Source organism: Sylvia atricapilla, chromosome 13, assembly GCF_009819655.1.
Source record: "Sylvia atricapilla isolate bSylAtr1 chromosome 13, bSylAtr1.pri, whole genome shotgun sequence".
Classification (NCBI taxonomy): domain Eukaryota; kingdom Metazoa; phylum Chordata; class Aves; order Passeriformes; family Sylviidae; genus Sylvia; species Sylvia atricapilla.
The window spans coordinates 1617229-1640814 of NC_089152.1; the positions used below are offsets into that span (position 1 = coordinate 1617229).

General features: G+C 44.9%; 1 protein-coding gene across 2 annotated transcripts in view; it reads right to left on the reverse strand.

The window, feature by feature from the left end:
* Positions 1-21664, reverse strand: part of SMAD3 (SMAD family member 3) — an 80297-nt gene extending 58633 nt beyond the window's left edge. For both annotated transcript variants that reach the window (XM_066328193.1, XM_066328192.1), the window contains exon 1: positions 21412-21664. In XM_066328193.1, the coding sequence (XP_066184290.1) occupies positions 21412-21617 (206 nt within the window). In that variant the 5' untranslated portion in view covers positions 21618-21664. The remainder of the gene's footprint in view (positions 1-21411) is intronic.
* Positions 21665-23586: the final 1922 nt, after the last annotated feature.

Genomic DNA, 23586 nt, shown 5'->3' on the forward strand with positions numbered 1-23586 from the left:
AAGAACTGAGAATTCCAAATAAGAAAAAAAAAATTTAAAAAAAGCTAAATGATCCTCAGATGCATGAGTTCCTGATAGCCTCCCATCATTTTCAAAGAACATTTTATGTACCATGTACCCTCGTGGAATAAGGAGATGCTGAGCTTACACTAAAAGCAAGTGCCACCAGGAGGATTTCTTTGCTCCTTTCAGAGTATTCTGAAAATTGTTTTCTACATTCATGCTGTTGATCTGTCATCTATTTTTTTTTTTTTTGAATCTGCATTTTATTTCCCTCTGAAGTCCCTGCTGGTAAAACAAAGCCCCATGAAAAACTGCAACAGAACTAACTGCTTACACCTAAGAGTCCCAGCACCTCTTGGGTGTGCAGGGCTGGAATTTCCTCCTTCAGAACTGCTTCCCAACTCCAGCACAGGATGCAGACCCCAGATTGGATCAGCAAAGAAGGGCAGAGATCAAAGATTCCGCAAACTGGATGACAAATATCCAACTGTATGAGTCACCCCCAGAAGAATCAGCATGATAATGCTGAGCCCTGTAGCCAGGATTATACCCGCGGTGGAAACAATGGGACATATGGGCACAAGGAATATTCCTCTTTCTTTAAAACTGTCTATTGTTTAAGAACAAAGCAAACCACATCCAAATACATCTGGCATCAACATCTAACAGTTCTGCAAGCCGATCCTCCTTTTCAAGACCCAAAAAAAACCCAACAAACCCTGTACATCCGAGCATCCCATAAATTTTGCTGGAGCAATATGATGAGGCTTGGCCATGTTCTGGAGGAGGAAGTGATCTCCTGCATTGTCCTGTCACCCCAGGCTGCTCCTCCAAGAGCCAAGTGGCCCCATCTCATGTCCCTCCTTCCCTTTCCTGCGGCCTCGGGGACACTTTCCCTGGGAAACACGGTGGTTGGGAATGGGGCTGGCTGTCCCACCATTCCCCATCCCCTGCTCGGATCTGAGGAGTGCCTGGGAAGGAAGGAGGGCAGCTGAGAGCTGGCTGAGGTTCTTCTCCCTGGAATGTGATGGCAGAGCTGCTTTTAAACCGCATGGTTCCTCCTGCTGCCAAAAGGAAACGGCTCGTGTGCTGCCCAGAGGAGTAACAGCGAGGAAAATGGCAATGTGCTCCCACAAAAAAACCAAATAAAATAAAAACTGGAGACATCACAAACTGCTGCATGTGAGCACCCAGGAAATCCAGAGGTTTAGAAAATGCTGGAGCACTTCCTTGTCTGTGTATCACACCCGGGATTTGATTTCTGACCGAGGAATCCCAAATGGGAACAAGCCAACCCTAAAATCTCCCCAGAGAAATGAAACGTCATTAAAGGCACATCAGGTTTACTTAGGGACAGGCTGTGACAGTCCCCCCACACTGAGAGAAAGAACAGGGCCCACTTCAGGTCCAGTCAGGGCAAGTTGGGCACCAATTTCCATTTGTATGAGCTATTTTGAGCAGAAACAAGCCAAAAGGTATGCGAGCAATCTCCTTTCTTCTCAGCCTGCATTGAAATGCTTGGTTCCCAGGGTGCAGCTCTTGTCCAAGTATTGACTCCAGCTGAAGAAATGAAGTGGAAATTAATCACTTTGCCATTTCAAACAGCTTCCAGGTTTTCCCAGATTCATCCAAAAAAAAAAAGTCTTTGGGCAGAGCTTGAAGGTTTTCCTACATTTCTTTGTGTCAGGTCAAAGCTACAGGTTGTGGTAAGTCCAGAAAGTCCAATTATGTCACTGCACATGGGGAACAAGTCTGACCCTGGAGAGGCACCACAGCTCCCATTATTTTTGTGGAGTCAAATCCCACTGTGAGACCATCCAGGCAGCCCAAAAATCTGGGGCTGAGCTTTCCCATCCTGCCAACTTTCTCCGTGTGTGCAACACTGGAGCTGCACACACGTTTCTGTCCCAGAAACCCCGAACAGAAACACAAGTGCCCCAAGCTTTGCCTCCAGCGTTTGCATCACAATGAACAATGCAGCTCTGTGTTGGCCACTGTCCACACACAGTCACAATAAACAAACAGCTTCCAGCATTCATCACCTCTTGACAATTTACACCGCAACAGTTTATAATCTTACCTACTTTCCTGCCTCCCAAGTGTCACAGCTCATTCTGCACTAGTTTAAACGCAAGAATAAAGTAAGTCAAAGATTCCACGGAATGGCAACCACCTCAGAGTAGGAATCCTTTTTATCTGACCAAATTCACAACAGTGAAAGTGGAACCCTGAAATAACAGGCACGGGGAGCTGCTTTTGGACCTCAGAAAGACTCAGGTAAATACTAAATAACTCACCCTTCTGCTCACAGACCTTTAAGCTTTCCAAGCTTATCAGTTTATCCATTAATCAGAAGGAATACTGCTGACTATTCCCTGGAACTGCAGCGTTCCAGGCACAAGAAGCTCAAGGTACCAACCTCAGTTCAGCAGAATTTATTGCTCAGCTGGTGTTCAGCAACCCTGGGCTCCACCTGAGGATCACTCTGCCGTCATGAGATGTATTTAAATACATCTTCCAGTGCTCCTGCAACACCTCCCAGCCCTTGCTGGATGCCAAAGGACAGGCAGATGTCTTCTGCTGCCTTAAACCACACGGGATGAAGGAAAATTCCTTGCATCTCCTCAAGAGCGTGTGCTCCTCACTGAGACTCCGAGCTGCTTTGCTTTGCTAAGCACTTGTAAAGCATATTTCAAATAATTATAATCCTGAGGTCTCCTCTAACATTACCACAATGTATATTTATTAAGTTAAAAGCACGAGCTGCTCCCAAACACTTATTTAACATTCATTGCAGCTTGTCCAAGCAAGCCCTCCGTGCTCTGCAACCCTGCTCTTCCCCCAGGGCAGAAATGCTAAGTGCAGCTTGAAACAAGACACTGTTCTGTCCTGAATTTACCCATAAAAGAAATATTTGAAGGATTGGTAATATCTGCCTTTCCCACACCCCTCCTGAAAAGGTAAAGTCCTACTAGGTCTTTAATAAAGACCAAGATAAATAAGAAAGCAGATAGATGGTGTTAAATTTCTATTTTTCCTAAAATTGTGGGAATCACATTCAAATCTCACCTCTGACTTGCTTCACTGCTGCTCCTACCCCTAGCACAGGTGAGCTGGTTCATCACCCAGCACTGCTCTGCTCCTCAGGGGTGAGGGTTGGTTTTTTTTTAAATGAAACTTTATCAGAGACTTTTCTGGGCGATTTGCCCACTTTCCTTCAATAGCTCTTACTCTCCAAGACTATTTCTAGGCAGAATTAGAAGTGATGGGGAGAAGGAAACCTCTGCAGTTGTGTGTGGGCTGCCCCTGCAGAGGAATTTGGGAAGTTTGGGTTTCACAGAAGAGTCAGGCCATGGGGACACCCACATCCCCACATCCCATCCCTCTCCAACACGAGGCAAATCCCAGGTTTTCATTTAGACTCAATCAGCAACAAGGATGTGACTTCTCAAGTGCCTTTACCCCCCTGGAACCAGGTCCAGAAAAGTCCTCTGAAGAAGCACAAGCTACAGGGGCACACAACACAAAACATTTAAATAAAACATCCATAATGAGATCAAATTTACCATCACCTGATTTAACACCATTTGGTGGGAAACTTTTACAGGTTAAATTTTCTCTCCAGTGAAAAAGATAAGACCCCCACAGAATCAAGGTGCAATCTAGCTTTAAATCTTCTCAACTTTAGTTTAATTCCCTTGTTGGAGGAGAAATTTAGTTGATAAAAGATAATTTTCTAAACATAATGCTTTTAGACTTCTGTGAAGCAATCAGCTGTGTACAGCTCGGTAAAAATAAACCCACAAAAACAGTTCAGGGCAAAAGAAAACGTCTTAAAACAAAAGATATGAGAGTTTCAATCCGTTGTTTCGATTAAGACAATGATGAGTGAGGTCTGAATCCCAGCAGGGTAAGAAGTTTGTTTGCTGAAGGGGAAAAAGGGAATAATGCAGGATTTCTCACTCTGGTCAAGAGAGGTAAAATGAAGCAATGCTGTGAGATGACTCTGGGCCAATTGCAGCTGAAATGTGGTACTTTTTTTTTTTTTTAAATAAGAGGACATTATATTAGCTGTTAAACAAAAAAAAAAAAAGAGCAACATAGTGGAATGTCTGTCCTGGTATCTTGAAATAAAGACAGGATGCATTTCTGAAAGACACACTTGTCCAGGTTACCAATTTTAATAGAGGTCAAAACTCTACCCACAAGCTCTGATTTAAGAGTGCACCATTTACAAGGCATTAGAGTGGGTGGTCTTGTTGCCATAAAGATAAAAAGAGACCCAGAACTGCAGCAAACTCAGAGACAGCCAGAAATGGGATTATGCCTTTTAATGGTGTTCTACCACCGGCCTAAATCAGTGCTGTAACATGAAGCCACATCCTCACTCGGGCCCGGAATGCCTCTTTTTGTTTTACATTTGCTGGCCCAGAGAGACGGGATTTCTGGAAACAAGGAGTTAAACTAATAATTACCTGATGTTCCACTTTCTTTAAAACCCGAAGAAAAGAAATAAGTAGATATTTAGTAAGCAGACTGCAGTCACTGCAAGCTGAAAAATCACTTTACGAGCAGTCCTGGCCAAAATGCTTTTAGAGGCCAAAGAAGCAGCAACCCTGCTGTTAAATAGATCTGCTCTGAAGAGTGAAAAATCAAACTGAAGCAATATTAGGGAAAACACCTCTCAGAAACACATGGATGGGAGACAACAGCTCAGGCAGTGCCACAGCCCTGCACAAGCAGCTGCAGATCTCAGGAAGGGAATGACATGGTTAAACGCAGAAATTACACGGTTCAAGTCAGACATGTGATCGGTTCCAGTGACTTTACAGGAGGCTCAGTCTGGCAAAAGTCTTCAGGACATGCAGGACTTGGTGCCCCTGTGATTGAGCTGGGAGCTTTATTACTCACCCTAAGGCTGCACAGGGCAAAGGAGCTTCCTCCAGCTCTCCATGGACACAGGGGTGAGCAGGGGAAGGTCTGCAGCACCGAGTGTGTGGATATCTTCATTTTAAAAAAGCAGTTCTTAAGGTGGGGATGGTGATGAAACAACAGAGTGCAACATCCCCAAGGAAATTTCAGTGTTGGTGTTTAGAGACACATCTTCACCGCACACCCCCTTCCCCCACAGAAAAAAAAGAACGACAAAAATAAACCACGAAGGGAAGGAAGGGAAAACCTCACGATTTTTAAAGTTTGTTTGAGGCCTACTGCAGCAACGGCTTCACTTGGCTTTTATCTGCTTTTGTGGCATCCTCCAGCCCTGGACTGTAAAAGCAAAGTGCTCCACACACACAAACAGCAGTTTAGAGAGCAGAGCCCTTTGTTTCTGCTGGAAATCAGACAGGTGTTGATCTCAGAAGGGACAGAAATTGCCATGCACAGGGGACCTGGGAAGCAGAAATACCAGAGGCTCTGAGCCTTTATTACCAAGATAGCTGTCAACTCCTGCCCCAGGCACAAAGCAGAGCAGTCCGTGAGAAACTTGGCTCTGCTGATGACTCTGCTTCACACACACACACATCGGAATAAACACTTCCAGATCTCACGTCTCGCAGCAGCACACCATCGCTGTTATTCATTATTTGCTAAGAGATGACAGAAAGCAAAGTACCATCAACAAAAGACCAGAAAAACTCCACGGCTCGCCCCTAGAATCCTTAGCCTGGCTTTGCACAGCTCCCTCCAGGGTGCGAGTCCAGGCTGGTTTTCCTCTGTGCCTTTCCAAGAGGAGAAATGAGCAAGTTGAACAGCTTGTGATATTTGCATGACTGCAGCGAGAGCATCGGAACCGTCTGAACAGCCAAAGTCGGAAGAGTTTGCAAGGAGTAAAAAAAAGCAGTTTGTGACAAAGCCCTCTGAAGACCCTCACCTTGCTGGAGTTCCTACAAGGATTATTATTAAATCTGTAATGACAAGCAAGGCCTGTCATTTCCACAGTAGGCTCTTTGGACTTATTTCCAGCTCAGAGATAATCCCCCTTTTATTAGGTGCTGATCTATCACTTTATGGATTGCGGAGGAAGAGCCCAAATTCCAGGCAATGAGAGGTTTTAGCTGAAATAATTTCATGAGTGGCTTTAGTGAAGGTAAAAAGACAAGGAAAGCAGTGCGACGTTGATTGGAGCTGCATATGGACACCACCAGCCGATGGCAACAATATGTTAAAATTAGACAAGAATCTTTTGATGTAAATTAAAGGCAAAGCATTTTAAGGAGTGTATTTTCAGTACACTCCAGGCACAATTCCTGTCATTGACATTTGCACGTCCACATTCTGAAACACTCTCATCTCTGACACAACCCGATGCGCTGCAGCCGATTCTCAGTAAATTAAACGAGTGCCATAAAGTTATAGCATTTCACATCTGCATTGTCCAACACATCTGGCTCGCAGATCATCGCACGTGGGGAGGAAGATTAGGCAACTGCCAGGTAATGTTGCCTCTTGTTCCATTCATTATCTGATCTGGGTGCAAGGAATGCCCGAATTGCAGAGCCAGACTCGTTAGTTAGATGGAGCAGGATTTCATTTATTCATTGCACAAGGGTCACTCAGCTCCTCACGTTCCGCACGATGCCAAATCCCTGCTACACCCAGGCAGTTTTGCACCCACGTTTGACTTTGTTGTGACACCTTGCTCCGGCACAGAAACGCTTTCAACACTCGGTAAAAGTGCCAGACTAAGGATAATGTAAGAGCTCAAGTTCTTCATTAAAGGACATGGCCACTAACAGGCCGCTCACCTCACACAATGAACAGCGTTTTCTTTGAAGGGGACATCAAAAGGCATCTTGAAGTTTGCATCTTCAGTGCTTGTCACCTCCAGCCCAGTCCCCAAATGGCCAACTGCAGAGCCTCTGGCATGTGGTTAGGTGCCTATTCACCATGAAATCGAGACAAACCGAGCCGCTGCTGAAGCCACAAACTTGTATTGAACAATCCCTGGTAGCGATGGTGACAGGAAACTGCCAGTCCCTGGCGTGGGATGTGAGAAAACAAACCCCTTCAGCACAGTCACACTCTTCAAAGGCGAGTGGTTCAGCAGTGAGTAACATTCCTGCGGTGGTTTTGGAGGTAACAGGAGCTACACTCATTGAAGTGGAAACCAGAAATAAAATTATGTTACTGATGTATCATTACCATAACACGGAGAGATAGGACAGTATAAAAGGACGTGGAAATCAGACAATTCCGAGCTGTCATTTCTGTCACAATCAATTCGGCTTCCAAACAGCTCAGCAGCACAGCCAGAGATGGCTGCTCGATCCAAATCCACTCTTGCCAATTACTGGCATATGAAGAAAATATTTGGGTTTAAAGTAAAAGATAAAAAAGTATTGACAAATGAAAGCAGGGGTTATTGTTATCTCAGCTTCCACCAACGTAATGCCCCTTGCTACACCAAGCTGCATCTGCCAGCCCAGTGCACGCATTCACAGTGGCTTTTGGCTCCTTCAGCCTGGCAAAAACTTTCATTTAAAACTTCCCAAGAGACACCCCCCAGGAGCAGTTTCACCCCTGTGAGCTGCTGCACAGCGCACACACGCTTGTGGTTTCCTCAGTCACCTTCTTCAGGCCTGAAAACCACTGCAGGAGATATAAATATAGACAAATTTTCATTTGAACGCTTGACTGGCTCTCTCCTCCGCTCCTTTGTGCCAGGAGATAACACCAGAAAACTAAACTGGAGAAAGGTTATCCTATGGGCAAGGCTGTGCACTGAATTTCCAAAGGACTGCCAGCTTCAGATTGGCAGCGCTCCTCAGTGTCCCTGAGAGCCACAGAACAAACTGGATCAGCTTCTGTGAACCACAAGACTTGTTTGTCTCCTGTTTATTCTAAACCACATTTATTCTAAAGGGGGTAAGTACCTCGGAGCGACAATCCTGCTGAAAAAAATAAAAATTCTATTTAAAAATATCCTGCAACCTGGCACTGCCTCCAATTCAACGTGAGGCACAATTTTAAACCAACAGGAATAAGTTATTGAATCGCTGGTAGAAAAGTTATGAGCTGTGTTTTGAAATAATCCTTGTCTTCCAAAAACAATTCCTGGGTTATTTAATTTATAGCAACACATTACACGTGCAGTTACACTGGACCAACTTTCAACCACCTTTTGACAACATTCAACCCTGAAATGGGCCTAGAAAAATATCCTTCAGAGCTCCAAGTAGCACAGGGACTGCAAAGCAAAATTAAGAATTAAATGCGACAGGATTTGTAAAATCAAGAGGTGATCCTAAAGCAAAAGTGTGATCGAGTCTTCTGTGCTCCCCCAGTTCCTCTCTCGGTGATGTAAATTCAGAGCTGCTCTGCACGTGCAAAAATGATGGCCCCAAACTCACACAGGTGAAAAGAGTGACTCACTGAAGTAATAACAAAAATCACCCCCCAGTCAGGGTTCAAACCCAAGAACCTGTGGCTGGATTGTTTTACACATTCCCACTGAGTAACACCCTTTTTGCTTTCAAAACAAAGAACATTTTTGTTCTCTTCCTTGCCCTCCCAATAACCATCTTTCCCTGTTGTTTAAGGTTCTCAGCCACGGCACAAGAGAGAAAAATAATATTTAAACAAACAAAAAAACAATCCCAAACCCCATCCCAACCCCTGAACAAATAAACAAAGAAAAGCACAGAGAGGAGAACACAAGTCACAAAGGCACAAATGAACCAAGAGCCTCTGGGCAGCTGCAGCTCAGGGCCCTTCCCAGGAGGGGGGAGGAATGTCACATCCATAGCCACCAGGGGATTCCTGAAAATTCCCTCTCGCTGCTTTGATGCCCTTCAAGCAACTCTGATCAGTATTAGAGCTGACTGGAAAACCATTATCCCGTTATTTTTTTTATGTGACACTAAACAAGGGGGTTGTTCCAATGGTAATAGACCACTAACATTTTTCTAATGAAGTTACAATACTTTGTTTTCTCCATAGAATGATTAATTAAATACCATGTTCCACTTGAAGCTAATGCTATGGGATACAAATTTTCACATATAGATTAAAAAACCTAAATACACACACACATATAAAAAGTACAAAATCGTCCTAAAACTTTTAGTGGCCTCCCTCCAGTCCTAAACTTCCTGCTCTTCTCTTTTTACTGAAGAGATTGTCAAATGTACATGATGGATGGCTTCAAGCACGAATAGATCTTTTACTGGCCATCAGATAAATTGGAAACATATAAACTTGGAGCACAAACTCAAAAGGCAAATTACTAACAGTGCTCATTAGCTCTACCTCCCACCTTTCCTCTTTCTTCTGGAATAGCTGGTCTGGCAGTAGAGCAGAAACTCTGAAATGCCATCCTAAAAATAGAAAGCAAGAAAAGAGGAAAAAGAAAAGGGGGGTGGGGGGAACAGGAACTGAGAGAATACAGAGTGAGAAGCTCTGTAATATAAAACTGTCTCCAGCTTCAAAGTCATCAGCCAATCATAATCCAATAAATGCTTTTCTTTCTTTCTAAAATCAGAACACTCCAATGGCTATTTTTATTCCTGTTTAGAAGCAGCTCCTTCAGCCCAGCTGAGCCTGGTGTGCAGAGCAGGGACTCCAGGACCCCATTTCATTTCAGCATTTCCAGGACCTTCAGGGGCTCCATGGCTTCATCTGTGCCTGGCACCAACTTTGTTTTACACCAAAACCCCATCAGAGAACAAATGGAGAAGTAAAGGGAGGAAACAGAGGGGATTGTTCACATGGAACTATTCTTTCAACCCTTCACGAATTTCTATCCATCCAAATGGCTGCTCTGTTCTTCCAAGATCCTAATACAAATATTTTCTACGTGCAGCCACCAGGAACTGCAATATGGATAAGGTTTGAATTCAAGCTGGTTCTTGGGTCACTCAGACACTCCAAAATGAATTGCTGGAACCCTTAAGGTACTGAAAAAATCATGGCAGAAAGCTCCATGCTTATCCTAAGTCTGGGAAATCTTGACAGAAAATAAAATAGCATCTCTTGAGGTGTATCCTCAGCGTTTTTCTTACTTCTTTTGTGTGGAGAAGCTGTGAATGCCCCACCAGGGGAAGTGTTTCAAGGGAGGTTGGGGTGTGCTTTGAGTAACCTCAATAAAAGATGTCCCTGGACATCTGGGGAGCTGGACAAGACGAGAAGAACAAGACCTTGGAAGGTCCCTCCCAATCCACACAATACTGAAATGCTAGAGGCTTCTTCCTCTATTTAACTGAAAAATAATTTTCTGAATATAAAACCCCCATGCTACAAATTTCTGGTGTAACAGAGAGAGCAGCTTTTGAACTGATTCCTGTTTTCCATCCAGAGCACAGGAAGATGCCACTTCAACCCTGGATATGGAAAACTGCAGCAGGCCTTAGGATGTCTGCACCAAAGTGTCCTTTGCCCTCATTAGCCTCAGGTAAATCAACCCAATTCTCAGGACTTCACTCTCCCCACCAGCAAAAGAGGGTAAAAATCCTCCTGCTATAAAGGATTTAAGATCAGAGCTCTGATACAAAATGAGAGGCCACAAATGCACAAAAGCACATAATGAAAAGGTCTTTAAGAGGACTCAATGAATATTGTATAGTAAAGATTTATTATTATTATTTTTAAATAGGAGTAGCTGCCAGCATTGGAGCTTAATTGTTCTCCTTCTAGGAAAGTAACCATGTAAAACACACAGGGAAAAAATCCAGAGGCTGTTTTGCTCTCAGCTTATCTAAGTAACCCTGCTCTCAGAGGTTATTTCTCCGTCCTTAATTTTAGCGAGGAGATACATTAAATACTCTGTTTCCCACAGCAAGGCTTCAGATTCATCTTGCTTCACTAGCTTTGAAAAGAGCATTTGTTTCAAACTTGTAAATGATTTAAAAGAGAACGTTTAATTAATAATGTTGTTTCCAGCCAGATGGCCAGCTATTAGTTTTCAGTCATCTCTTTCAGAACAATTCCCCACAAGTCTTCAGAAGCAAAGGAGCTTCGAAGCAAATAGATGTGAGTGCTCAACACTCAGGGGCTGCCAAAATACTCAGTAAAAAGACACAGCTATAGGTACACAGATCACATTTTTCCAAGCGGTTTTGCTGCAGGTCATGGTTGTAAAAGTCCACCAGCCACAGACACACATTTCTTTCATTTACCATCCTGTGTTTGCATGGCATTAAATTCACATATGGCCATAGAATATTACTTAACTGAAAACATGAGGCTACATGTATAGAGTTTCCCCTGGACTTGTGCTAACAGACCTCAGACTGGAAGCTCAGGAGCAGAACTCTGTGGTATGATGTGTATCGACCAGTCAAAATATTCCATGTGTACAGGAGGCACTGCTACACAGATGAATAGATAAATATTAGGCAAACCCAGCCAAGGTTTACCACTAAACATCTGTGGAATTCTAATATTCTCACTGACGTAGCACCTACATACTTTCAAAGAGAGTTTCCAACAAAAATTAAAATTGCTCTCTTAGTACAAATGAGATGCTGGGCAGCAGCAGAAAGCTTTTTAAAGCAGCAAAGTAATGAGGTTTGCAACAGTTTTTTGTTTTTTTTTTTAAACCCTGGGATTTTAAGAGCTTTCCCAAGTGTAATTAAATTCCCTGACAGGCAAGGACTGCATTTGGGAGGTAGTTAAGGTACAAGCAGGGTGCAATGTTTTGCTCACAGTTCCATGGTGTGGAACAAACGCTGATATTTTCAGACTTCCCTAACCACGACGTGCATTCATTATGCAGCAATCCACAACCAAAACCCCATCTTTATTCAGTTATGATTGGGAAAAAAAAAAACCAAACAAAGATGCAACTGCAATTCTCTATACCTGGACTTTCAGCCTGTAGTTCTCTCAAATAAACAAAACCAGGCTTGGGGAAAAGCTTCAATGATCAGCTGTCTACCTACACACGAGTTATTTATGGCATCTAATTCAGAGCAAAGCTCAGCTCAGTTTGCAGAGTGCCAGCAGACTTCCAGTGGCAACAGAAACCAGCTCGGAAGTTGTATCAGCTCCAGTCAGTGGGCAGTGATTATCTGCTCTTTAAAATTTGCCATTTTGCTGGGTAAAGCTTCATTCTGCTACAGCGGTTTCACATCTTCTGGTTTGCACTTTCTACCGTTTCTTGTGCAAAAACTGGATATTAATATATATATATATATAATTTTGAACAGAGAACAACGACATGAAACAGGCCAATAGGACAGATGTAGACTGATGGTGAAGCTTATACTGAGTAAATCAGGTAAATTTAGGCCCCAGAAGCAGCTATGGAGAAAGATTAGCCAAATCACCTCTAAGTCTGCCCATTCCAAAGCTGTGAAACTCTTACAGGGCCATCAACCCAGCATCTCCAGTGCCCACTGGAGTTTTGTTTGCAGGTCCCAGGCCCACATCAATAACTACTCCAGACTTTTTATCCCACAGGCTGCTGATTGTTGGGAAAGCAGAGCCAGATGTCATCAGCAGACCTTGTGCTCTCCTGAGTTCAAGGCCTGGAATTGTGGGGGGCTTTATCTAGAAAACATTTCTGCTTCCTGAGCTTGTGTAGCTGTGGGGCAGGGGAGGGGCACATTGGAATAAAGGCTTCACCAGTGGTCTGAGAGCTGGTTAAAATGGGGAAAAAAAGAAAAATAACAAACAAACAAACAAAACAAAATAAATTAAAAAAAAAAAACAAAAAAAAAAAACAAAAAACCAAAAAACAAACACCACAGAACAGTGCTGCCTTTTGCCCAGGCACAGAATCACCCATTCCAGAGGTGCTACAAATGTGGAGGGGTCTCTGCCCAGCCCCACCAGTGCCCATCAGCAAATCCTCACTGAAACATGAGTGAATTCCTCTGTAAAATTAAGTGTTTTGCAGAGAAGTATCATTTTCCCCAAACTTCCAGCTAAAGCCTGCCTGGCTTCCTGCCAGATTTCCAGCCCAGACCTGACCAGTCCAGTCTTGTGGGGCTGGAGCCCCCAGGTCTCACAGGCTCTGCTGGGCAGGCTTCAAACCCTGCAAAGAACCCACAGAAGCCACCGACTCTCTGAATTTAAAAGAGAAAAGTGGACAATGTTCAACCTACAAACATTCTCCCCTGTTTTCAGCTCACTGCTCTCCTGTGCTGGCCTGATTCTCCCTTCACTTGCCTGTATATTGGAAGGGAATTTACTGAAATCCAGGTAACTACACAAACACAGAAAGACTGGGAAAAGCCTCCAGCTGCTTTTTAGCCTTTCATTTAGACTGAGTGCTTTTTAAACCCTGATTGAATTTTTCAGATATTGTCTCTTACACATGTGCTACAAACTGCATGTTAAGTCCAGGGGAACAATAGTTTGTTCAACAAATAATAAGGATCTTTCTTACAGTTCCATAGGTATGGAAACCACAGATTTCATATCCCTATGGAAAAAACCTACATCTGGTCTCCCTCAGAACACCAAAATTAAAGGTTCTTGTAGTTGGGTCTTTGTCTTCCCACGCAGCAACATAAAAATTCCAGTTAATGGAGGGAAAGGAAATTTGGGGGGGAAAAAAATCTGCAGCTATTAAATAGATAAAGCAACAACAGTCAGACATTCAACACAGAAACAGAGGCATTCTCACATGCCACAGATGTCTTCCTCTCAGCCCAACACTTCTGTGAACCTTAACTGTTCTACATGTGCAAAGAGGAGGTGAATTTCTCTTTTCATGTTCAGGCAACTAAAACAGGAAGAACAAAGTTTCTCCTCTTTTGTTGTGAAAAAGGAGAGTCACTGTCAGCATCCATCATTCAACCACTGCTGGCTGCAACTTCACCACAAAGGAGGAAATTTCTGCTTTGACTTCCTTTTTAAACAAAAAAAAAAAAAAAAGATTTGAGTTATGGTTAATGAACGTCACCATTTCAGAGAGAAATTCCGACCTTTCCTATGACGCAATTTGTAAGGAAATTTTACTGAAATTCTCAACTGCAAGTTATTAAGCGAGCTAAGCAGGGTTCACCCAGTATTTCCACCCTGAGAGCCCTGGAGAAAGCAAGAATCGAGGGAGAGGATCAATCTCCTGACACATCACCCACTGCAATCCTCTCTCCAGGACTCACAGGTTTTCCAGAAGCTGCCCATATTCCTGCGGGGCTGGAAAAGCAGATGATCCCATCCCGGGCTCAGGCACCCAGCTCACCTGTGCAGGTGCTGCAGGACACTTTGGGCACACACACAGCACCTCTGCAGCACCTGAAATGTGTCCCCTCCTTGCCCTCACAAGCCAGTGCTGAACAACAAGTGAGCCGTGAAGGTATTTTCTTGTGACGTGTAAAACTTATCGGGATCATCTCTTCACCTTTCCTAGACTCACACAGGTTACATTTCTCACAGGTAGCTCTGACTGCAGTTTTTTAAGCACGTTTTTTCATGAGGCTCGCCAGGAGAAGATATAGTCCAGGTTTTCCACAGCAGCAGCAGCTACTGGCAGAAATCTCTGCAGCACACACCAAAACCTCCTTTTGCTGTTGAAGGAACAAATCTGGGAATCTGGAACTGTGTAGCTTCAACATCTTAGGTTTCCTTAGCTAACAAAGATTTCCTACGGGAGCTCAGACGACCCCTTTAAAAAGCGGGGTGTTATTTCTTACCTGGGCTGGGCTCTTGGGAAGATAAGGGTCACCCTTGGTTTTATTTGGTTGGCTTCTTAATAGAGCTGCTACTACCAGGCAGGAGTAGTTTATTCCCATTTGTGTCCTCTGAGGAGCTGAGTCTTTAAGACAGGAAAAAAAGAGCTCTGGCTTTGTGTTATTTCTACAGAGCCACAGTACCTGGAGTAATCAAACTGCCCTAAGGGCAAAGGGATGCCAGCAAATGACAAACAGGTCTGAAAGGCTTCAGAGCACCTTTAAAAGCAGCATTATTGCAACAATCCACACATTAGTGGCTCCTCAGCTACACGAAGTTGTGCTCCGGTGCCAAGAGCCCAATTATCACCAATTCCAAAAGGAACTGGCAAACATCTGCTGGCCCTGGTGGGATCTCCCCGTGGAACTGCAGGGTCTGGACAAAACCTCTGCCCTGGCTTCATTCTCCTGGCTCTCGTCTCTCTCCTTTCTCATCAGCACGGACTGCAACTGCAAAAGGGTTTTTTTACTAATGCATCAAGGCAGACAGGGACAAAAGTTAATTAGGACTATTCATAAGCCTGGCTGGAGGAGTGCTGCATCCCATCCCTGAAAATTTAATTGCACTCAGTAAAGCTAAAACATAGTAATAATAATTAAAAAAATAACCCAAACAACAAGAAGAGATAATTTAGGAATAAAATCTGAGTTCAATTTAATTCAAGCACTTGTTGGCCCTATTTATTTCATCAAGTAGCTCATGCAGGATAATGGCATTGCTGTGCATCTAACAGCATTAGAAGTTCCTAATAAATTAACGAGTGAAAATTAATGGCTGCTCAGTCCATTAAATCTTGTTAATTTTATTTTTTGTTGTAATAATATAGCAATCACAAGTTTATATTATTAAACCAATATTTATTAGAAGAACTCCTTTTAATTGGATCCCTGATGTGATAGTCCCGTACAGTGTGTATTTCTTTATTTCATCATTTTTTTGCATTTATTTCTCATTATATTTAAATGACTGCAATATTCAGGGTCTTTTCCTAATACTATGAAAGTTAAGCAACCATTTTAAACATTTTATTTCACACAGATTCAACACTTACTACACAATATAATGAGAATATCATGCGTCCCTTCAGAAGCTATTTTAACTCTTTCAGTCTCTTGAGAAAGGCCAGAAGAACGAGAGGCAGAGATATGAATATCTAAAATTTCCATTAACAAATGGTAAAGTCCATTTTTTCCTCTTAGCCCCTCAGTGTCCTGGAAAAACATTCTGGTTGTTCCTCAAGAGAGAAGGAGTTTTATTACTGGTTTTAATGCAAAGTGTGAGCTGGCCTGCACAACTCAGGTAAAAAATAAAATAAAATAAAATAAATATATATATATAGGGAAAAGGGTTTGAATTGTAGTTACTGCTTGAGAAATTACAAAACTGAGGAGACACCTTAAGAAAGGGTTGCTGTGCTCTTCCAGCAGCAATCTTTTGAGGGGAGGGACCATAACTCCTCCCCAGCCTCCCTCCTCTCCCAGCTCCTTGTCTCTGCCACGATAACCGAGTGTGCAGTTGCTCCCTAACTGGTTGTACCAACATTATTGCTGCAGCCTGACAGCAGGGCTTTGTTTTTTTTGGGAATGGCATCGTGTGGAATACAACTCCACACACATTATTACCCGGGCTGATGTAAGAGGCAGGACCAAGTGCAAGGGGAAGAAGAAAAGTCGGAGGGGCTGCAGGCAGCAGAAACTTGTGCCCAGAGAGGGAGGTTTGACCTGTGAGGAGATGAGAAAGGTGGACATGGAGGACTGCAGGCAAAAAGTCATGGAATCCCATAGAAAAAGCTGAGTTGGACGGGACTCACAAGGATCACTGAGTCCAACTCCTGACCCTGCACAGGACCATCCCCAAGAGCCACACCCTGTGCCCAAGAGCATTGTCCAAACACTCCTGGAGCTCTGTCCAAACACCCCAGGAGCTCTGTCAGGCTCGGGCTCATGCTCACTCACTGTATCTTCACCTTCAGACTGACCTGCAAAGTCCCAGAGTCCCACAGCTGGGCTGGGGAGCAGCTCCTGGTGCCACAGGTGACAGGGACACCGCAGCAGCACAAAGGTTGGGGCAGGGCTGTGAAAGCTGCCCATAAAGCTGGGGCAGGACAGAGGTCACCGACGCGGGTTTGCAGCAGGAAAATCCCCAGCGGGCTGGAGCTGAGCAGGGGGATGGCAGCCAGAGGTGTCTGCACACAGGGACTGCACACCAGGGCCCCTGCAGGCGCTCCCAGACAAAGCCATGAAATATTAAAACTCCTCACAGTCGGAAAACCGAAAACAAGGTCGTTAGAAATTGGCATTGAAAGATAAGATATAGAATTTTACGCGTGGACGCACGCAAATCTGTGACTTTGCTTACTGCAATCAGATGGGCAGCAGTCCCAAAAGAAGAGCATGGAATCGAATATCCCGAGCTGGAAGGAGCAAGGCCAAGGACCCCAAAATCACACCATGATGTGAAACCACAACATCCTTCGGGGCCTTGCAGACAGCTTTTAACATCCTCACCATATTCCTATTTTTCCTGGTATCACCTCAAACCTAAGAACACGACCAAACCCTGTAAATATTGTGTGCTCAACTCTCAACACAACAGAAGATGTGCTCACACCCGAGATGTTCCTGAAATATTTATGTTCCTTCTTTATTATCCTTATGCATTATGTTCCTGGTGCATTATCCCTGGTTTTCCCCACCGAAATGTAAATCATTTAAGGAACACCTTGTTCGGTGGCTTTTAAGAAGCAAATGGGCCTTGTTTCCATTTCAATTGGTACATACTACCCTTATCAGATGAGATCCACAAGAAATAACACCCACCTCTCTTCAAAACTGTTTTCTAAATTAAAAAAAAAAATCAACACCAAAAAAACCCCACAACGCACCACTTAAAAAAAGATGTTCTTTACATACAGGAATCCTGGCTCCCCTAAAACCACTGGTGATACCAAAACAAATAAATACAGTAATGAGTTCAAAAGAGAAATGTGCATATGAAAATATATTACAAAACGCCGGGAGATTTATGTCTTTGTGTGTGTGTAGCACCATTAAAGCTCTTGAAGCAAAGCATTTATTATCTCGTATAGCAAGCCTATAGATACTGCAGAGCTTTTAGAAATTACTGAGTGCCCGTCACCGTGGGCTGGTTTCTGCAGGTCAGACCCTAAAAATGTTGAGTTAAACACTCATCATACTTCATTTCCAGGGTAACTGCTGCTGGTTTCTCAGCTGCACAGAACAGTGATAGAAAGTCAGGTTTTTGCAGGTTGGAATGAATGTCAAACGTAGATGCCATTTTTACCACGTTTTTGGGTCTTCGAAGAGAAAAGAACCACCAGAAATTCAAAAATTCTGCCAGCAGCTGGAGCAGATGTTTGCCTGCCCACAGAGCAAAGCAGAGAGGTCACAACACATGGCTGGCTGTGCTGGGAAGGTGTTAATGGCACACCTGTCCTCAGGTTGGCCTGAAAAGTGACAAAAATGCTCCTCCTGAAAGCTTTCAAGGTAACCAACTAAGGATGCATTTTAATGGGCAGAAGAATGTGTGTCTCCAGCTTTATCACCCAATACAGGATGAAAAAAAAACCCTTTCTGCCAGGGAGACCCCAGGACTCACTAGGTCAGCTCTGACACCAAAAGGCCACCAGCTCAGGACACAGAGGTTTAAAGAAAGGTTTAAAGAAAGGTTTAAAGAAAGGTTTAAAGAAAGGTTTAAAGAAAGGTCCTGCTGGGGCAGGAGGAGCTCTGGCAGCTGTGCCCAGAGGAGGAGGGAAGAAGATCCTCTAAAGGAACCGTCCTGTGCAGCACCACGAGAAACCATCAGATGGTCAGAGTTTTCTCCAGGTGGAAATGACTGCCTCCTCTATAAAAACAAGAAGGAAAAAAAAAAAAAAAAAGATCTTTCTTGCCAGGAGAGTCACACTGAAATCCTTGAAGGCCTCTCCAGCCTTTTGCTGGATCTGCCACAGGTTCTCCCGACAGAAAAGCTGGAGTGTCTGTCACAGCACCTCAGAAACGGAGCACTTGGAGAAGTACTACACGCTGAGCAAATACACAAGCAAATAAACTAATCCCTGTTTACTAATCTGTCAGGAGATAGCATGCAGTACATGTTTCCAGATCCCAGCAGATAAACATGACAGCAGGAATACATTTGTTATTCTAATTCCTTAGCCCTACAACTAAACAAATATTTTTTTTCCCCGTCCTTTCTTCCAACAACCCCACCTGAGGAGTGCAGGAATCCGCTGCGTAGCCCTCATTCCCACAAGCAATGTTTCTGCAAAGCTCGAGCCCTTTTCCACGTGAAACTTGCTCCGTGTCTCATGGATACAATAGCTAATTTTGGACTTACTCTGCTCCTGCTGGGCCAGAGTCATCACTGGCATGGCTCCACTGTAATTCAGTCTACTGATGCATTACAGACAATGCACAACATGAGCTAATCCTTAATGATGCTTTTGCCCCTTCCCCCCCTTCCCCAACATATTATTTGAGTAAATAGTAAAGTGACATATGTAAAAATTATTAAATGAAGAAAAACAAACAAACAAAAAAAAAAAAACAACCAAAACCAAACAGGAAACTAAAACCACGCTAAAACCGTCTTGCAAGCACTAATTTCAGATGACACAGTAATCAGATTCACAGATACATTAGGACAAGCAGTGCAGCCCAGAGGAAAAGGCACAGCTTTTAAAGTCACAAGGCCTGGTCAGGGCTGCAGCTCTGCACTGACTTCTGAGACTGTTCCATGTTCCCACACCATTCCCCAACCTCTGACACACAGATAGATCATATCTCAGCACAGAGGACACAACCACGCTCCTTCCTAAACGATAATAAAAGCACCCATGAAGTTGTGTTTAAAAAGCAATGCCAAGGTACAAGGCATTGTACCAGCCACCAAAACAGGCTGATGCCTCCCCCACACCGAGCTTTAAGATCTGCTCAGTGTCATAAATTAACATCAAAGGTTTTCATTTCTGCACGGATTTTCTATAACAGTGGAGGAACAGACGTTCAGTAGGAACAGCCAGGACAATCTCTGAAGGTGGGGAATATTCATGACTTGTGATATGTGTGTTGTTATTTATTTTATAACTTTTTTTTTTCTTTTTAAATAAAGCACTGTGTTTGGCTCGACTCTCTTCTTCCTTTAAACCATAAAATATCAAATCCTTCCTTATCTAAACCACCTTGTCAGGAGTCAGAGAAGTTCCACGGGACTTCATGCTCTGCTCCCTAACGGGTCAGCATCAGCCAGACACAATGCCCAGGTCACAGCAGCAGGGCTGCTCCAGCAATTTTCTTCTTTTGAAATGGTCAGTATTTCAGGGAAGCGTTCTAAAAAAGGAATTATTTAAGTAGAAAGCACGCTGCTTACCAAGAATTTTAAAAACGTAAGTTTTAAGGCGTTTATATTGTGTGCTGGCTCCACAGGTTTTGATTTCTGCTTCAAGTAGAAGCCGGAGCAACTCTAACAAAGGCTGAGAGAGCTCTCATTTGCATTGCTGGCCAAAATCTTAGCCACAGTCATTCAGCACCAAAAAAGATAAGGAGGCTTTATTTTGCCTTTAAAAAAAAAAAAAAAAAACAAATCTACTACAGTTGTTGGAAGAAAATTTTAGGAGCTCCAAACATCCACATTTCTAAGCCACTTGCTTCACTTTTTCATGCAACAGATGCTGCTTTGTATCAGCTCCTGCATATTAAATCATTCTGACAACCAAGAAAGCATACATTTGTTTGTGCCAGGGAGAAGCATGAATACACACACACACACAGATATCTTCTCACGCAGAAGCACACAATTATGCAGCATTCAAATATTTGGGATGAACTTTGGCCTTTGCTTTAAAAAAAACAATAATAATAAAAAGTACTCTCAAACAACAATCAGGAACAGACCCAGCAGTCATCTGGCTGAGCTCACAGAAATCAACAATCTGCAGCAATAAAACATCACTTGTGGGCAGCCATTTGAAAGTTACTTGGAAAATTATTCTTACATGGGATAGTTTTATACACGTCTTTTCTGATTTATGACGGCCCTATGGATCGAGCTCGGAACGGAGACTAAAAATAAAATCTATGTTCATTCAAAAAAATGGAGGAAAAAATCAGTTCTATTCACCCTCACGCGTACGGGGTGGTTTTTTTTTTGCACTTCTAAACAACCTCCTCCAGCTCTGCCATTTGCATTCCCGATTTAAAAAGTAACTGGAAAACACCAGCAGAGCAGGGCTCTAAATCACCCCTTCAGAGCAGTAACGTGGAAAGAGCCAAACAACCCAAACAAATCCGTTTTCCTGACGCACTCATCGCACACGAATCGCAAGAAAAGCTTCATGCAGCAGCACTGGAGGACACGCTGAAACTTCTGACAATGAGAACAACCCTCTCAGCGAGTGCAACCGACCCGCAGCGCTTCCAACTTTTTTTTTTTTTTTTTCTTTTTTTGTAATCTCGTCTCGAGGCATATTTTCTCCACTACGTTTTTTGTGTCTCGTTACTAGAGAGTAATTCAATTCTGTAGCCAGTTACGGGGGTTTTGTGAACTAGCTAAGGGGCAGGCAGAGAGGACCGAGTGCGGCAGGGCCGGGACGCGAACAAGCGCCGTGCCGGCCGTGCCGGAGCTCGGGGGTCCCTGGGTGTCCCTGGGTGTCCCGGGGTGTCCCTGGGTGTCCCTGGGGGTCCCGGGGTGTCCCTGGGTGTCCCTGGGGGTCCCGGGGGTCCCGCTGCTCCCCGTCACCCGCAGGGCCCCGGCAGCCGCGCCCTCCGGTACCTGGGGATGGTGATGCACTTGGTGTTGATGTTCTGCGTGGTGATCGCCTTCTCCAGCTCGTCCAGCTGCCCCGTCTTCTTCAGCTTCTTCACCAAGCTCTTCACCGCCTTCTCGCACCATTTCTCCTCCTGCCCGTTCTGCTCGCCTTTCTTCCAGCCCAGGAGCCGCTTGACGATGGGAGGAGTGAAGGGCAGGATGGAGGACATGCTGGCTGCGCCGGCAGCAGCGCCCCGCCGCCGGCTCCGAGCTCTGCCCGCCGGCCCTCGCCTTCTCTCCTCCTCCTCCTCCTCCTCCTGCCGACACCGGGCGGCCCTGCCCGGCCCGGCCCCGCCGCTCCCCGAGCCGCCGCTGCCTCAGCGCCGCGGGCCCGCGGCTCCAAACTTTGCCCGGAGTTCGCCGCCTCTCCCCGGCGGCGGCGGCGGCGGCTCCCTCCTCCTCCCGCTGCTGCCCCGCTCTGTGTGCGCGGAGAGGCGCCCACTCCAGCTCATTCCCAGTCTGTCTCTCATGCAAATTGCCTGCTGGCCGCCCCGGCCCGGCTTCCACCCCCTCCTTCCCTCCCGAGCACGCCGCCGAGGGAGGAGGATGGAAGGAGGGCGGGGAAGGCGGCCGCGAACTCCGCGCCTCCGTCGCCGCCCGCCGAGGCCCCGGCGCCCTGAGCAAAGCCCGGCAGAGGTGGCCGGACAAACCTCACCCAAAATAAACACTAATGTAAAGCCCCCACGCGTGTAAAGCCAGCTCAGTGAGGGGAAAGGGATAAGAGGGTTCCACAGCGTGGCCGCGGTCGCTGCCACGGGCGTTTGGTCCGTGGAAAGGTGCGTTCTCACACGGATACCTGAACGCATCTTGGCCGGCCGTGCTCACACAGTCAGCTGCTTTTGGTTCCAACCTCTTGAATTTACTATTCCATTCCCTCATCTTTCCACCCGGAGCAACAGGTACCCGAATAATTTTTGCCCTGTATCAGACAAAAAAAAAAAAAAAAAACCAACCCGACACCCTGGAGGTGTTTACTGCCGGAGCTGGTCAGAACTTCTCAGACGGAATATTTTTGTCAGAGGACGGCAGTTTGTTCACATCTAGGTGTTTTGTAGAGATGCTTCGGTTTGGGCTGACTCAGGGTGGCATCCAGGTATATTTCCAGTTTCTAACTTTCCATCACTGGGCAGACGGGGTTGTCACACTCCCCGGTGCATGCTGAAAAGGTAACCCCGGTCCTAAAAAAACCCCAAATAATGATAAACTTGAGCTCCTCAAAGCAGCAGTTCTCTGTAAAACTACCCCAAAAAGGTGCTGAGCAAGGAGGCTCAGGAGGCACCTGCAGAGTCACCAGGGGCCTCCAGCCAGGCTGGTTCCTTTTCTGAACTCCAGCTGTTCTCCTCTCCCTGCAACACCTGCCCAGGAGCAGCAACAGGGGGAAAGTTTTGTGAGGCTCCCGAACTCGTGAGTTTTCAAGCTGAGATTTGCTTCCCGGTTCTCTCCATCCCGTCAGAAGGGATGATGGGCGAGCCCCAATTTGGGAAGCCTCAGGCAGCTCCCGGACACGCGGGTTCTTGCCAGCCCACATTCTCCTATTCCAGGAGCCGGAGTAACCCGGTGGGGAGACTCCTCGAAAGCCGGCATCCCAAAGCTGCCCGTGCCTGTGGATTTGGAGCAGCCATCCATCCGGATCGCCTCGTGGCAGCTCAGGAACCGATGGCATCAGGCAGCGGCTGAGGCTCTGAGGCAACTGCCTTGGCTTTCAGAGGCATTTCAAACACGGGCTTTTATTCCAAATTGACAGTACCAATTTTTGAAATGTTAATATTGGATGCAAATTAAATACGCCCTTCTCTTCTCTCTCTCTCTCTTTTTTTATGATTCCCCAACATGCATTCCCTGAGCGTCTTGAATTTTGGAGGCTCACCACTAAAATTTTGGACTGTTGCCCTGACCCAGTTTTTGGCTGCTTTGGTTGAGATGCCTGAAGTACAAAGATGATGTACTCCTGAGATGATCTGAAGTGCAAAGATGTGGAACCCCTGTAGATGATCCCAACATCGTTTGAGGAAATATCTCCTCAATACGTCTAAAGCAATGCAAAAAAGTTACTGATATTATTTACACTAAAAGCAGGATGCCTCAATTACTGACTTGCTAGTGCTGTTGAGTTGCTGTATATTTGTGTTTTTCTGAAAA